Raw genomic sequence first — 17,765 nt, forward strand, 5'->3', positions numbered from 1 at the left:
ACGGAGATAGAAATTGGGTGTGCCTGATGCACATACCAATTGGTTAGCATAAATTGTCTGAATTATATTAGTTCCATAGATCACTTAGATACTCTTGACTCATCATGCTGTGTTTCTTCCTTTGTGTTTGTAACTTACTTTCATGTAAGAATTAAAAGTCATAAACTCCACTACCAAGATAGGTGTTTTAAACCTAGATCCATGGATCTTCTCAGATTTCATGCTTGGGTATTAAGCTGTTCATTAGCTCCCTGAAATGTTTGCAGAATTGAACGTGGGGAGAAGGGAGGAGGGTGAGGGCGAGGGCGAGGGAGAGGGAGAGAGACCGCGCGTGCACGTGAACCAGAGAGAAGTATGTACATTTTCTAGAAAAGAAATTTTGATCTTAAATTCACTAAGGGTCCCATGACACAAAAAAGTTTTGCCTTGTGCCTTACAGGACTAGAACTGTGCACGGTCCAGATGAAATAAAATATTTGGTGGAATACATGTAGATAAAAAGCAGTTGTCTATACCATTATAGGGAGACATAGCTGGACAAATTGTTCAGAAACCTGGAAATCAGAAGTTTACACTGAATGTGTTTCTATATATTACTCAGAGGATGGGGTAGTTTCTTGAACTATTTGTGGGTTGAAAAAAACCCCTATATTTTGTTCATATTGTCATAGGTATTATGGAAAGAAGGTAGCCACATTAAACTTCTAAGATTTAACTATATTTAATGATAATAATTGTTTGGGATATCCTCATATTAAGAATTAACTGGAGCCAGCAGTCATAGCAAAAGAAAATACAGACAAGTAAATATTCCTTCAGAATACTCATTCTTTTTTTGGTTTCTTATTCATACAAACATCCTTTACAGTTCTGGGGCACAAAGACAACTAAGAACTAGTCTCTGCCTCTTCAGTGCTCATGGTTTCATGGGAGGAGTAGATCCATAGATGTATGAATCATGTTTATATAAAGTTATGAACCAAGCACAAGGGGAGACCGAACAGGATAGCAGTTACCCAGTAAAAGCACAGGTGAGGGTAAGCTAATTGCAGGCAGAGTGGGTGAGGAAGGGGGATGACTGATAGAGGAGGACAGTAAAGGGCCCACACCAGATTCCAGTCAAAGGACATAAATAAATTAGAACTATAGGCATTGCCAATATATTTTGGGGGGTCCTATTTTCGAAATTAGTTCATTGCCTTATAATAAAACTACGTACATTTCCTCTACTTCCATTTCTCCATCTTGAGAAAACTTTGCCCATCCTACTTGTGAATAACAACTACTTCATGGGATACAGTAATATTGCAAATTTAAATAATGATATTGACCTAATAAGCAAGAGTTAGAGCTACTCCCACCCCCGCCAAAACTTTTAAGAAAAACTAAAAATGACACATTCTTGAACTCTTTTTAGAACTGTTCTATAGCTAGTCTGCTCTTTGTGATTCTCATGCATTTTTCCCCCCTTGGTAGATTCATAAAACGGGAATTTATCTTGGCCCAGGTTGTCTTCTGTGACCAACAGGGGCAGTGCCACTCTGGTCCCAAAACAAAGTGGCAGTCACGTTGTATTTTTTTTTTTTTTTTATTTCCCTAGAGTGTTTCCCAGTTGACCCAAAGCAATTTGTAGACACAGCTCTGCACAAAGTAATAACAGAGAGAAGAAACTGTTGAGGGAAGGAAAACAGTTTAAGCTGCTATCTACTTGGATTGAAAGCTCAGAGGTTGCTTTTGTTTTTCTTTCATCTAATAGCCTTAGAGTGGCTTCTGAGCAAAGATAGGTGTCAAGGCAGGCTTTGGCGGGGGTGTTTTCTTGCAGGCAGAGTCTACTTCCTACTGTGGAGGCTAAAGCATTCCACGTTCCACGTGCTCTGTCCATCCTTTCTCACAGCTGAGCTGTGGGCATGTGACCTTGTCCAGGTCAGTGAGATGAAATGAGATACCTTTTACCCTTAACAAAAAGACACATAGCAAATTACCTTCCTTTCTTCTTTTGGTTGCGTGCGTATGAGTTAATGCTTGGAGCTGTGGTAGCCATCTTACGATGAGGGAAATAGGATACGAGAGAAGCCATGAGAATCAGAGAGATACTGACCTGGAGCTTTGATACCACCAAGTTGACCATCCACTTGTTATATGTGAATTAAAAACCCTTATTATTTAGGCTGCTTTTATTTGGGCATTCTGTAACTTGCAGAGGAACGATCTTAAGTGATGTATTTTAATACCATGATGACTCTTCATGTATGTATAGGAAACAACCTAAACTTAAACCCAATGATCAAGGACCACTTCAGTGAACTCTCATACAGTATATCTATACATAGACATATGCTGTGCAGCCATTATAAATGATGTAGTCAAAACATTACTTAGAGATATGGGAAAATATTCTTTGATACATACTAAATAAGAAAAGAAGAAACATTTTAAACTACAAGATAGCATGATATTATTTTTATCTAAAAAGGCTTATATATGCATTGAAAAAATACTGGATGGACTTGCTAACATTATATTAGTAGTTTTCTTTGGCTGGTAGGATTATGCTTGACTTTAAATTACTTTCCATTCTACTTGTCTTTATTTAGCATAATTTTTTCAGTCTAAAGAAATTATAACCATGAACCTAAAACTGTCCTATAGAAGCTATTAATTTTAAAAGAGTATAAAACCAAATTGTATCTATAGATCCATTACTCTTCTGCCCTGAGTAAATGGTACTACCATCTACCCAACTACTTGAGCATCAACTTTACAACGTATCCTGAATTCCTCCATTTATTCTCACACAGTTCTCCTTTGATAACCATGTCTTTTCAGTGTCATCTCAAGTTATCTCCTTAAACTCTCTGCGACTTGTACTGCCACCACCCTAATCCAAATCATCATCATTTTTTGGTTTGAACTCCTTTCATCTGGCCACTCTCACATCCAGTCTCCATGTAACATTCTGAACGTTAAAATTTTTTTAAATTTTATCCTAGCTCCAACACTTACTAGTCTTTTGTAGGCCAATGAAATAGAAAAGTAGTCCAGTCAGTTTATCAGAGGGTCAGGCATATCAGTAGGTAAAAAGATAATCACTAGTAAATGCTACTGGGTGGCAGGGGGAGGTAGGGGGGATGGTTGGTTGTAGAAAAAGTGAAATTGGATCCACCTATCTCATCATGTGTAGAAGACTGAAAAGCATAAAAAGACAACTTTTAAAATTTCAGGAAAAATTTTTATTTTGGGCTAGAAAGGGATTTCTTGATTAGTCACAGAAAGCTCAAGCAAACCATAAGAAAAGAAATTGACAGTATTGCTCAGTTAAAATTAAAAATATCTGTTCATCAAAAGATATCTTAAAGAAAGAAGACAAGCCCAAAACTTGTCTTCTTGAGAGAAGATATCTGTAATACATACAGCCAACAAATGATTATGATCTAGCTTTACACCAGTTAAGGACAAACTAACAGTCCAACTTAAACAAAAAACTCACCACAGTCCAAAGCTCTCAGTATTTTTAGATGAAAATCTAAAACCATGATCCCACCAAACTTCCTTTTTCTTCCTTGTTCATTGTAGGGCCATTTCTATTCTGGCCTTTGCAACTTCTTTTCTCTCATCTCTGATTCTCTTCCAGCTCTCTGCAAAGGTGCTCTCATTCTCATCCTGCAGATGTCAGTTCAAAACTCATTTCCCAAAGTGTCTATCTCTGTTGATTCTTATATGAATGAAGGATTGTTTACCTCTTATGGTGAGACCTACCTAGTTAAGAAAGGTCCTTTTGGGGCAGCCAGTACACCACTGGACTGGATGGTGTTGGGGGCAGGGGGCGGGGGTTGTGCTGTTTTTCATGCTGAACAATCTCCCACTGACTTTATCTTTGGCCTTACATGGGCTGGTGTTGGCCTGAAAAATTCTGCACCTAATTCCAATGTCGAGTTTTTTCCCTATACCACCAAGCAATTCTCTGACACCAGCTGGGTATTCTGTAATTCAAGTCATTTCTGACACTGTCTACCTGGAGAAACATCAGATTCTACAAGTTAAGGGCTTAGCACTATAAGACTGCCCTGCCCCCCTCCCCTAACTGTATATGCTGATTGCAAGTCCATGTTGTCATCTATGCTTCCAGCACCCTCTCCTTGGTTTTGATTAATTTACTAGAGCAGCTCAGAGAACTCAGAGGAACATTTTACTTGCTAGAATACTGTTTATTATAAGAGAATATAACTCAGGAACAGGCAGGTAAAAGAAATGCATAGGGCAAGGTATAGGGAAAGGGCAGAGCTTCCATGTTTTCTCTTATTGTGGCGCACTCTCTAAATCTCCAAGTGTTCGACAATCTGAAAGCTTTCAAGACTGTCCTTTTAGGATTTTATGGACGCTTTGTTATTTGGACATGTTTTATTAAATCATTGGCCATTGGTCATTGAACTCAATTTCCAGCCCTCTCCTCTCCCATAGGTCTGGGGGCAAGACTGAAATGTCCAACCCTCTAATCACAAGGTTGGTTCTAGCAACATGCCTTAGGTGTTTTCCAACCGTCACCTCATTAACATAACAAAAGACCTCTGCTGCTCTCTGGAAATTTCCAGGGTTTTTGAAGCTCTTTTCCAGGAACTATGGACGATGGCCAAATGTATATTTCGTAATTCACAGTATCACAGCCTGGTTCAGTGTTCTTCAACAAGTTATGGGATTCTTGAGTGTGCAGTGAAATCAATTCAGTGAGCAAGTGGGTAGTCAGCAATAGAAAATCGGAGTGTGCTGCACATAATGTTTGATATTGTTCAACTTTTGTTTCACTTACGTGTGCATTTATGCAGTTACACACGTGTATGCACACACGAGTTGCCAGAATGCTGGTGAGCAACTCATCTTGATGTCATATGAGGTTCATTCTACTTCTAAAGTTCTAAGGCCAGTTGCAGGATTACTGAAGAACCTAAAGAAGATAGGCTTTTTAAGTTCAGCTTTACTTTTTAAGTACTCAAGTAACCAAAAGCCTTTCTGAGCATGATCTCTTTGCTTGGCGACTTTAATAGCTTAGATAAAAAATGGAAGCATAGGTTTTAGTAGGATAATGTGTTAAAATCACTGAAAAAAAATTCTTTAATTAGTTTAAACATGCCTCCAGGAAATTGTATTTTTGTTATTAATTTGCTTAGAAAACCTCTCCTAGTAAACTTTGGACCAATTCAGAAAAAAGTCTAATAGGATCTCTGATCAGAAATTTAATTTAATAAATCAGGTTTTTAAAGATTTTTTTTTCCCTTCTTTTCTTGCTGTTATTACTTTGTGAGTTAAACTGCAGGTTAAGACAGTAGATTCCTTGGCACAGTACTCATGGATTTGCTTGCATTGCTCGTTACCTGTCTTCTCCTTAAAGACCCAGGAATCTTGAAGACCACAGGAATCAGTGCTTTTAGTGTGAGAAATATCCTTGCAGTGAAAATCTTTCTTGAGTTGCTCTAAATGTAGATCTTTCCCTTGTAATAAATCTCCTGTTTTAAGTCATCAGGAATGAGTTACAGATAAGTTTAGGTTAAAAAGTTCCTTTCTTAGTTTTTTGTTTTTTTTTTTTTAATTCTTGTTTCTTTCCATGTATTCACTTAATGTTTAGCTTTTGTAGAGGTGTTAAAAGCAAGAACTCCCAATCTTTTGACTAGAAGGACACATCTTATTTTCCCCACCCCCATGAGTACAGAAAAGAGGGAAGAATAATAAAACAAACACTGCGTACTCATCACATAGACTCAAAAGTCTTTTTCACTTTTGCTTGATATCTGTATGTGTACACACACGCACAAACATACATACACTTTTCTGTTTGTGGTGAGCTTCTTGAAACTGAGGTAGTCATGATGACAGTTCACTCCTTAATACATCAACATGCTCTTTCTGATAAACAAGGGTGTTTTCCTATATAAGCGCAATACAATAAACATATCCTTATATCTAATATGTAGTTTATATTTTTCCAAGTGTCCAGAAAATGTCCTTGGTGGCACTTTGTCTTCATAGCGGTTTTTCCTCTATATAGGATTCATATTAAAAAATTCTTGGTTGTCCTGGCTTTTTAGTCTTTAATGTAAAACAGTCCCCAAACCATTTTACTTTATCACTGGCATTTTGAAGATTCCCAGCCAGTCTTGTGGAATGTTCCACAATTTAGATTGTATTCTTATGTAGATTTAAGTTAAGTATTTTTAGTGAAAATACTTCCAGTTTTTTCATATTATTGGTGAAGCTAGGTAATCTGTAGGGTGATAACTTTGACATTTGTGAATAACCTGTTTTCCAAAAACTTTACCCAGGGTTTTTGGTATCTATTGATGCTATTAATACATGAGGAGTAGTGAAGTGGTAAATTTTAAATTTTTTTTCTTAATTAACATTATTCTGTAAAGAAGAGCTTTTCTTGCTCCCCCTTTGGGCATGTGTGTGTGTGTGTGTGTGTGTGTGTGTGTGTGTGAGTGTGTGAGAGAGAGAGAGAGAGAGAGAGAGATTGTTATATGCACAATGTCTTATAATTTTCTCAACATCCTTGGAGAGGTAGATTTTATAACTGTCCCCACTTTTTACATGAAGAACTTGAGGCCTGGAAATGTTAAGTGACTGGCTCTTGCTCACATGGATGGTAAGGATTCCAGCCAGGTAGCTCTGGTGCAGCTTCATTATGATGCATACCTGAATGCCATCAGGATCTTCTTTCTTAGATTCAGTCAAATTCCCAGACAGTGTCCTTATAAGGGGCGTCTTCACAGTCCAAGGACTGTTGATACCAACTGAGGCCCAGGCCCTCCCCCATGCTTACTGCTGCATTTCAGTGTTTCTTGCCTCCTTTTTCTAGCTCTTATCAAAGTCTCTGGGCCCTCCCTTCTCTTCTAGCATGGCATCTCCTGGTTGGATCAAAACACACATATATACATATTCAGTGCACCCAGCTTTGCCAGCTGGTTGGAAAAATGGTTATGGATTTGGAAGCCATTTTCTAGTTCTTGGCCTCACAATGACTGATTGTTCCACCTGTTGTTTTCTTGGGGGCACCATGAACCCCACTCCTGGAAACTTTTTAAAACATACGTTATTATTACAGTTATTATTCTTTATGATGCTTAAAATGTCTCAAATTTTGCCAGTGAGGACCCATTCAGGTTGGCTCGATGTCCTGTTTGTCACACCCCATTAGTCTACATAGCTTTCTTGCTCACCTTGCACTTAAAAAAAAAGGAAAGAAACCAAGACATGACACTAAGTGTGCTCTTTGCTTCTAAGAAAGATGCTTTTTTTTTTTTTTTTTTTTTGAGAATTCTTCTGCTGTTAATAGCATAGAAGAAATGAAGGATGGTGGAAAGAAAACCTCTGGCTGGTTTCCAGTCGGAGTTGTCCAGAATTGCTAAGGATGTGTGTGGACTGCAACTCTGCCCTCACCTTGCTCCTGTTTGGTTATTGGTCTTTCAGTCCTTGGTGATCAAGTAGTTGGGGACATTCTGTTAGAAAGTATTTCTCTTTGTGAGGCAAAGACATTTTGTGAACTTGATTTGCTAGTGGTCCTTTTCTTCCCTTACTTACAAACTCAAAACTGCAAGGAAATAACTTTGTTACAGAAACTCCGGTAAAAAACTGTTAACAGAATTAAGGCTCTGTTTACCATCTCATTCTGTATATTTTTAGAAACAATTACTGGCTACTTTTCAAAATTAAATTAATTATCTTAATGGAGTACTTACTTGCTGAAGTTTAAAGTTCACTTCATTTTAATGTTTATTCTCTTGAATGGCTCATCAAGGGAAGAGAAAAAAAGGATTTTTATTTTGTATTGTAGTTTAAGATAAGAGAACTTCTGATTTATTTTTTAATGAAATGCACCCCAAAGTAGAAATGACCTAGGAATCTCCTCAGTGAGAAGAATTTTTCCAAGGTATATATCTTTTTCAGTAGGTGTTTCTCAGCTATGGTTCATAGAGTATTTTCATGTTTAGTTGGTCCTGCAGTCTATGCCCTCCTCTTTGTTTCTTTGGCTTGATAGTTTATTTTTTTTTCTTTCTGAAGTCAATATTTTTTAAGTTGCTGTTTTATAATTATCTAGAGTGGTGATTTATCTTAAATTATTTTAGTAACATTTCAGTGTTGAACTATGTACTCTTAATATACATTTCCTTTCCTTCTGTCTTTAAAAAGCAAGAGGTTTTATGTTTCTTAGTGTGACTGACTATAGGATAAAGTAGTAAACCTTTGCAGGTTACTTGCTCTGTGATTAACATATGCGGCAGAGATGAGAGGACAGCTTTTAAGCTGTTGGGAAATGTCAGCAAGCTTTCTCTGTTGTAGGATAGTCCATTAGTTGATGTTACTCTCAGTTTCCTTGAATAATATCCAGAGAAACCTGACCCCTTTTCCAGGGAGTCTGCTTTGGGAGTTTTCCTTTATTGATGAGAAGACTTGATAGAGATTATTTCTATATACTGAATTTTTGAATGTTACTTGAAATTTGTTAAAGCCATTTTTTTTTAAGTAGGGGAAAGGGTGAAGTTCAGTTTAGCTGTTGGTGACATGCTGTTTTTATTTAAAGATTGCCTCTGATACATTGATTTTACTGACTAATCACGAGTCATTATCAGTTGTATGTCATCTGCCACTCTACTGGTAGGAGGTGAAAGCTTACAAAGAAGCTTAAAAATGACCACTAAAAATAGAAAGTAGTCTGTTTTATTGATGTAAACATTTTAAAACCTACTATAGTACTTCACTATATCTGTCTTAGATTTTGTTCATACCTTAATCTTAATGACTTAATCTTACTTTTATCTTATAGTTTCATATTTTAAACACTTGATAAAAATTCCTTTCTAAAAGGTTCACTACTGATTGTACTTGTTTCGTTTGATATTTGGTATATGTAAAGAATGATTAGTAAAATGGGTTTATGGTAGTCCCCTCATTTTTTTTCCTCACCTAACTTCAAGGCACATTCTGTTAAACAATTTTACTATAATTTTGATGTTGCCATTCATAAAAATCTTTGAAAGGGCTTTATAATTTGGTATAAATAACAAGTGAAAAATCAGAACTTCTAAATGCAGTGTGGCATCCTAAGAACAGAAGAATGACATTAGTGGGAAAAACTAGGGAATAATGTCTGTAGTTTGAGTAATGTAAGGTACCCATCCATGTTAATTTTTCAGTTTTGATAAGTTCTATGGTTATATAAAATGTAAACATTAGTGGAAGCTGGGTGAAGGGTAGATAGGAACTTGCTTCATATTTAGTAGAAACTTAATTCATCAAGTGCTTTAAGTACATGGCCATATAACTTAATAGTGGTACTCTAGATGCCAGGGGTACAAAAGGACCTGAGGCTGGTCTTTTTATTCCAGAGTCTTGGAATATCATTGGTAAGTCAGGTTCTTCTTATCTATAAAAAGATGAATAACAGTACCTTGCGAGGCAGTCTATGCCAGTGAAGGATTCAGAGTCCTGCAAGATCGTAGACACATGGGATGTTTGGAGAGGTCTTTGCAGAACAGGTGAAACATGAGCTGAGCTGGGAGTACAGCTTAGATAAATAATGGAGAGGTTGTTCTAAGAGACAGGAGTTGACATGAATTTTGAAAAAAAAAATATATATATTGCCAGTGGTAATGCAAAATGGGTTCGTTGGAATGGAAATGAACTAATGGAAGCTTGTAGTAATCTAAGTAGGGGTTGAAAAGCATCTGACTAGTATGGTGTCAGTAGAAATGTAAGGAATTATTTGAGTATTGACAGGATTCGATGATATCGATATAGGAGCAAAGAAGAAAAACAAATTGATGGTGACTGATAACTTTCCCCAGTGGAACTTACCTAGGGGATTTGTGTTAAACATTTTCATTTTCATGGAATGCTGGAATGCCAAGTAGTACTGTCTGGCAAGAAGTTAGACCAGGGGTACTGGACATTGGAAGAGGAGCAAAAGGTTTAGGACTCTTTTCTCAGTGAGCAGAAGAAAAAGCCAAGAAGGAAATCTAACAGACTCATTCTAAGATTTAAAGAGAGAGGCCTTGGTGATTACAGTGTTCTCAAAGCAGCTGAGAATTTCACAAGGAAGATATACTGTCTATGGCTGCAGATATACCAGAGAAAAAGAAAACTGTGAAATCTTGAAATGTTGCTCTCTGACTGGTCATCAATTTTATGAGAATGTAGATCTGATTACAAGGGGTTAAGGAATGAGAGGTATGTGTGTGTGTGTATGCAAGAGGGGGTTTTCTAGAAGTGGAGACAGCAAATTTACTCTAGTTTTTAAAGAACTTTGGCTGTGCTAAGACAAGGATACATATACAGGAAAGTAGCTGAAGAGGGCAAAACAAGGTTATTTTAATTAAATTTAACAAACATTTATCAAGTGCCAATTATGTTCAAGGCACTGTGTTAGAGGCAGTGGATGACACAATAAGTGATTAAAATATATTGTTTTCCCCTCCTGAAAAAAACGCTACTTCAGGTTCTTTTGGCATTAGATGGGCAATTCATCTTAAAATATTAGGGATGCTGGTATTAAGCTTGCAAGCAGAAGGACAAAATAAGTGGACAGAAAAACTGAAGATGGAGAAAGAGAGAGAATTGAAGGAACAATGAAATGGAGTTTGCTGGGCAGGGGGCGGGGCGGGGGCGGAGAGGACCGGGCATGATGCAGCTTGTGCAGGTGAGGGAGGGGTTGGCCTTGGAAGGGAAAGAGGGAATCCTCCTACCTCTAAAGCACAGAGGAAGAAGATAAGGTAGTGTTAGAGCTATTTTGACGTAGAATAGAGCACAAGTGAGGATCTCAGGAAGTCTTCACTGAAGTCTGTTGCATGAATAGCATATGCAACAGACAAACTAAGGGTATATTTTCTGCCTTTGAACAAAGTTTTTGGTCAGGTGGAAAAATGAGGCTGTTAGTGCTTTTTATCCTGAGAGAAAAATAAAAGTGAAACACCTGGATCACTGAAGGCATTGCTTTTGGCTAAGGGTTTGTTTAATGTTTGAAGAAATAATCATATACATTTTTAAATTGCTTAGATATTATATGAATGTCTCAATGGCCTATAGTTAACTAAGGTTTCAGACATAGACTCTCACAGAGCTTTAGAGTGTAGGAAAGTTGATGAGAGACATATATGTGTCTCTTAATAAATGCTTACCAGTTGAACTCTGATCTGAGATAAAAAGTAGCTACGTGTCTGACCCTTATACACAAAGTATTAGGAGATTTAGAGATGAAAGAGATTTGGAGGAATTTTCTGGCAATTTCAGTTGAACAAAGTCTTGAAATAAATTTGCCAAATATTTACCTGAAAGCCTTGTTTTCTAAACAGGCATTACTTTCAACTCATTTAGAAAATATGATTGTGTGCTCATACTTTTTGGTCACAACTAAATAACAGTACCTAAAGAATTATGAACATGATTTTGGCCACACAAATGAATCAATACATTATTTTGAACTATCCAGTTAGGTGACACTTTGGCGAGACCTTGGGGTGGGCATTGGTTGGTAGAGTATCTGGATCATTGCAGTGATTTTTCATTTTAGGTATGTGAACATGCCTTAAAAGTGTTAATACTTTATTGACAATATTTTAATCGCATATAGCTAGAAAATAGGTCCAGGTCAGTTGGAGAAAAGAACTAATAATTAGTGCTATACTTTGACTTTTATAGTCAGACACAGGAAGACATGTAAAGGGGAAGAGGAAGGAAATAAAAGTAATTTGGAAAGGGAAGGAAAGTTTATTTTTTTCTTTGAAGTACTTTCTTTAAAAAAAAAAAAAAGCATTCAAGATCCTTTTACCAATGAAGGGGGTATAGAATTTGCCACCCCACACATTTCTTTAAAAATATATTTTATGAAATCCTGCTTAGAAAATTATAGGAGAGACTTATTTGGCTATCACAGGATGGGCCTGAGAAGTGATTTATTTAAAGGAATTAATTGAAATGTAATAACTACAAAAGTTAGAGAATTTCTCACCACTTGTTCTCAAAGAACATTGTTAAGCAGGGTCTCAAGTTGAAGGGATTTCTGTTGAGGGACATATTAACTTAACATCCTCTTGTCACCTCCCCGCTTCCCTCTTTTCACTGGAAGAGGCAGCAAAGCCTGTCCACAGCCAAGCTTGATGCAGTCTCGATCTTGATGTGGCCTCTGCTGAGGTCAAGCACTCCCATTCCAGCCTCTCGAGGGCTTTCTTCATGTGTTGCCAGTGTGCTGGTAAAAATGACTTTAAACTCTTGTCAGCACCGTTACTGGTGCATGCATCACAGTCCCACTCAGATAAACCTGTCACAACACAGAGGCGGCCGCTGGAGAAGAGTACAAGGGCAGGCCTCTAGCTTTTCATTCGAGCATCACTAAACGTGCACAGAGTGCCCAATTATTTCAGCATTATTGAGCAAGCCTACAGGAGGACCCAAGCCTTGCTACATTAGATTTTCTTTAGTAATTTGCTCAAGTACCGCTGAGGACACTTAAAGGGCTTAAAACGGTGGCTGCAACCAGTTTCCTTTTCTGGGTTGTTAATTCAGGTTTTCTCTTTCAAATTAACTCTCACTGCATGCTGTGCAGTGGTTCTGGGAGAACTGTTTAACACTAATTTTCTCAATTTTCAGCTTTTTTTGTTCAACATAACTGCTTTAACAGTTAGTCACGTATATGTTTTGATTAGAAATGTATGATAGTGAGGTCTTATGTTTTGGAGAACAAAATGCAGATGCTTTATTAAAGAAATGTGAATTTCAGCTATTAAAAGTTACTTGGGTAATTTCACTATTTAAAAATTAAGTATTTACAGTGTTTTGCAAAACGCCCAAATTTTATTAAAAAGATAGCATTTCTCCATTATACATCTTCCTCTATCCCCTTTAAATATATGTATCTGTATATCTATACACATCCACACACACACAATAAATCTTTCCTTCATGGGTGCTGGGTTTTCCATAATCTTTTTGCGCCTCTCTTCTCTCTTTTTGTGTTGGTGGGGGCAGATATAGTGAACAAGTTCAATATCTTTGTCTCATTTCTCACAGCAGCAACAACTCCAGGCCCAGCATTTATCACATGGACATGGTCTGCCGGTGCCTCTGACCCCACACCCTTCAGGGCTTCAGCCCCCTGCCATTCCACCCATTGGTAGCAGTGCCAGCCTTCTGGCTCTCTCCAGTGCTTTGGGAGGCCAGTCCCACCTTCCAATTAAAGATGAGAAGAAGCACCATGACAACGATCACCAAAGAGGTGAGAGCGATTCTCTCGGGATGTCAAGCTGATCTTGCCTACGTGCTGCTGAGGATAGGTTCTGGGTGCCATTGTTTATCCTGCCACTGGATTTAATTTTATCATTGACTAAACAAAGGATTTCTGCTGGAAAGTAAATAAATTATTGGAAGCTATCTTTTGCCAAATGATACCCTAGTGGTTGGCAAGAGTTAATGCACTTGCAAAGGCGCAAGGGGTTCTGTATCCTGGTTAGTGCCTTTGATCCTTTGCTACCTCCTGTGTTCCCCAAGTCTAAATCAGTAACGAAATCCCACAGCACTCTGTGTTTGAAATAGTGAATGGCAACATTAATAGCTAACTTTGACTAAATCTTTTTTGGGGAAAGACTTATTGATGAAAGTTCACTTTATAGTTTGACAGAATCGATTATTATTTATAAATTAGATCAGCATATATAGGGCAGTAAAACTCTTACAGATAAGAAAACAATTTCAGTAGTCTTAGTAATTGAGAAAATACAGCCCAAATTAAAAAATCTTTTTAAACTACCTCTCGCACCCAGTCTTTTTAGAAGCATGAAATTACTTCTTCTGATAAGAACACAATTGTTTATGCAACCTAATTTATTTAAATGTGTCGGGCTCCTAGATTGGTTTCCTCCCTCCACTAAAGTAGATGATGGTACGGAGACCTTTTGATGTAACTATATGTTTATATGGTGCTTGCTAATAATTTTTATTAGTTGATGACAGAAAAGCAAATGAAAAAATCTCTCTCAGCATTCCTTTGTGGGAGTTTACCTAACACATAGGTGGTTCTTTGGTTGGAAGGGTGTGGTTCATAATTAAAACTTCATATCTACTGTTGCAGTGTCATTACCATGAATTATAATCTTGGATAAATGATATTTATCACATAAAATAAATTTCTCATCTCTGATGTTGAAAGCTCTGTAATACTAGTCATCCAGTTATCTTAATGCCATGAGTCGGAACTAAGGCATGATTATAAACTCTTTTATAAGTGGGAAAGTTGATAAAGAATATGAATGCTAGGAATATCTAGCTTTAGTTTCTGAAATTGTGTCAAAGGTAGACTCACACTTTGTCAGTCTGGTAAAGTAGTATTAATAATTAATTTTATGGCAAAGTCGACATCTGTGCCATTTATTATTTAGCAGAGATTACGTTTGATAAATGTATGATTTTATGTAAACTAACCAGTACTTTTCTTTTTTCCTTCTTTCTACTACTTCATCTGTGTGTTGTTGCTGTTTTGCCTATAGACAGAGACTCCATCAAGGTAGGACTCAAATTCACAGGCAAGGGAATGGCTTCATGGGGCTCAGAATGATCTGAATGGATCTAGTAATGGATTCTTCAATATTTAGAGAATAATTTGGTGGGCTTTACCAAATAGTGGTTAACTGCATTTTTTGATTGCTTTCAGTTGTGTGGTTGAGATTTTTTAAAATACTGGTCCCATTTCTCTATCAGAATCAGATTTGTAGACCAAGATTGAATTTTAAGATCTGGCTAGCATTGCTCATTTTATTATGTCTTGCCATGTGAAAAGAATAACTTCTTTTCTTCAGTTAGGCTTTGGATGTAAGATAAATAATAATGAAAGGAAGTAAATAAATTGATTTATAAGGAAATACACATAAGTCTCATATTTGGGGAAACAATTTCATTCTACAAAACTCTTATCAAAACAATTTTTCTTTACCAGAAAGATTTGTTTTTAATTTAATAACTTCTTGGTTTCCAGTATAGCAAGTTATTCTCCTTAGGTTTTGCATTTGTCTTATTATCTTCTTTCTTTATCTCTTTATAGGCAAGTCTTCAGGAAAGAGGAAAAGTATTTAGGGCCTAATGATTTGAATATGCTTGTGTAACACTAGAATAAGATGTGCCAAGAATGCCTGAATTTATATAGTAAACAAACAAGAAAAACAGGCTACCACAGCAGGAAATGAGTAAAATATGAAAATTGATTGATGACTTTTGAGCCAGACACAATGTAAATACGCTACTGTATTACGTATAATTGTATTATGTATGCCATTGTACTTTGTATACATTAGAAGAAAAGGACAGGTCTGAGGCATTGACCAAAGCACAGATGCTCTCTCAGTTCCTTTTTTTACATTTTACAGCAATTGAATGCTTTGGAGCATAGGTAGTTACATCTCTTACAATTTTTAATGAAGTTATGTATATGAAAACTAAAATCTTCCATTGGAACCACATGTGCTGTCACTTTGAATGCATCTTTATTCCTTGTCCTTTTACAGTAAAAAGGAAGTAAAGGTTTTTTCCAAAGCCCTTAAATAATGGAAAATAAAAATTAAGCGTATCTATTTTTACCCTTCAAGAATCTTTGTAATTTGAAAAGGGCATCTGTACACCCATAGAAATGTCAACATTTACAGTTGGAATTTACACATTGAGTTATTTAATTATGCATTTACAGTTGTGTATTTAGTTATATGATATGTATATTAGTATCTAGATTAAACAGTATTCTTAGAGTATAGTTTCAACCCATGTGTACTTAGTAAGTAATGAGTAAATTCACTGACCAGAATTAGTTGATAGCAGTCATTAGAAAGCCTGACTAGTTATTCTGAGGCCATAATATAAACATTTCCTGCCTCCTTATGATAAATATATACCTTTAGGCAGGCCAGTGAACTAAACAAAAGCCTCCTCTCCTGCCCTACTCTCAGAAGATTGTGAAAATATACTCCAGTGCACACTTTTGTGTCAATTACATTTTATATTCTCTCACATTGAAGTAGGGTGTATTTTGAAATCATCTATAATCATTCAATGTGAGTCTGGAAGCGAGTGTCTAGAAGCCAGGGAAAAATGAAATAGAGGTGAATGATTTTGCCTTAACCTGTTACGGATTGGTAGCTATAAATAGATTTTTGGGGGTACCGTTCTCAAATTTGAACTCGTGTCAGGTTTGGGGCTGTCCTGTGGCTTCTCAAGGTGAAATAGTGTGCTAATTTTCGTAAACGTGTTCTTTGATGCTCAGAGAAGCAGTTAGTTGCTTGTTCCATCGATCGTCCTCATCTTCCTCTAAGTGGTTCCTGGTTAAGAGGGGCTTTTTATGACTGTCTGCTCTGTGACTTGAGATGGTTTTTATCAGCCGGAGCATGCCAGTTGCCTGCAGCTGGAGTCAAGCTTGTATGAAATAATTTATTCATGCAGGATAATGCTCCTTAACATTTAACAGGTAATGAACGTGACATAAATTTCCTTCTTGCTTTTAATTTTTCCCTTTCCTCTTCTAATGTGCAAACAGGCAGCTCTGGTACTCTAAATAATAAGTAATTTTTGGCCATCTGTCAAAAGGAAATTTCAATACAAATTTAAATTAATGGTGCCTGAAATTTTTTATAGCTCCTCTAAAAGCCTCTAATGTGCAGAAAATTCTGAATCTGCTGGTAGTAATTAGTGTTGCATGTAATGAGGATGTGGGCAATGTTATACAGCCCTAGTGTAACATTTTGATATGGTAGCAAAATTTTGATTTATACAAGGTGGGGATGGGTTTAATTGTGAGAGACATTTTTAAATGTTTTCTTGACGTTACAGATTATTAAACAAGGCAGATTTCAGAATAGCTCATAAAATATAAATTTAAACTTAATGTAAAGATTTGGGTAATTAGGTGCTTTACCTTTATATGTCAAGTAAAATGAAAGAAATTCTCTTGTTAAAGTGTCAGGCCTTTTTCTTTTTTTGGAAGTTCTGTGGCCACTAAACCACATGCTATTGGTTTTATTGATCTTGTTTTCTATAGTTTCAGTGGTCAAATTCATTGTTAAGCCTGTTATTTGTAGACTTGTATCTGAAGTTTTTCAGCAAGGGTGGAGAGTGTAAATATGGACCTAAAGGAGAAAGTGCTGTAGGAGCCCAAGAATCAACTTATTTGGTAATGAGAAACGAGAATGTTGTGTGTTCTAGGGCTGTTGACACTTGCTTGTAACTCGGCTATCCAGTGACTCTGTGTGCCCAACAGTAAGCCCCAGATTTGGGGGCTGAAAATGAAGAAACAGACCTTGATCTACTTTTATGTTTAGTGGTAGGGTGGAAAGTCCAAATTTAGCTCTCCTAAAGGGCCCCTAAGTAGGTTTTATTGAGCGGGGGCTTTTTCTCAGTCTTCTGAAGTATTTAAAACCATTCTCTCATCTTTTGAAAAGTCAGCCAAGGAAATGTTTTCTGAGGTGATGGAACCTTCAATTGCCCATCCTTCCTACTAAGGGCAGATAGGTAAAAGTTGGTAGGCTCCAAAGTAGTGGCAGAGAAGACTTCTCCGCATACAGCTAGTTCCCTCTCAGTCACTAAAGGTACCAGTTCATAAAAAGTAGTCATTAGGTTCCTCACAACACTAGCAGCTCTCTTCTGAGTGGCTAGAATGAGGGTGATGATTCAAGGTGTGAAGGACAAATTGCCTAAAACTTGATAGGAATTTGAGGTTGAGAAATTAATCTAATTACCACCCCCCTCTAAAA

General features: G+C 36.9%; 1 protein-coding gene across 7 annotated transcripts in view; it reads left to right on the plus strand.

Moving 5' to 3' along the window:
- Positions 1–17,765, plus strand: part of TLE4 (TLE family member 4, transcriptional corepressor) — a 144,051-nt gene that overhangs the window by 64,641 nt on the left and 61,645 nt on the right. For 5 of the 7 annotated variants that reach the window (XM_039846159.1, XM_039846292.1, XM_039846381.1 and 2 more), the window contains 2 exons: positions 13,051–13,255; positions 14,523–14,539. In XM_039846159.1, the coding sequence (XP_039702093.1) occupies positions 13,051–13,255; positions 14,523–14,539 (222 nt within the window). The remainder of the gene's footprint in view (positions 1–13,050; positions 13,256–14,522; positions 14,540–17,765) is intronic. The other 2 variants (XM_039846221.1, XM_039846422.1) reach the window with 1 other exon arrangement.

The sequence above is a fragment of the Pteropus medius genome, unplaced genomic scaffold (genome assembly GCF_902729225.1).
Source record: "Pteropus medius unplaced genomic scaffold, Ma_sr-lr_union100, whole genome shotgun sequence".
Lineage (NCBI taxonomy): Eukaryota > Metazoa > Chordata > Mammalia > Chiroptera > Pteropodidae > Pteropus > Pteropus medius.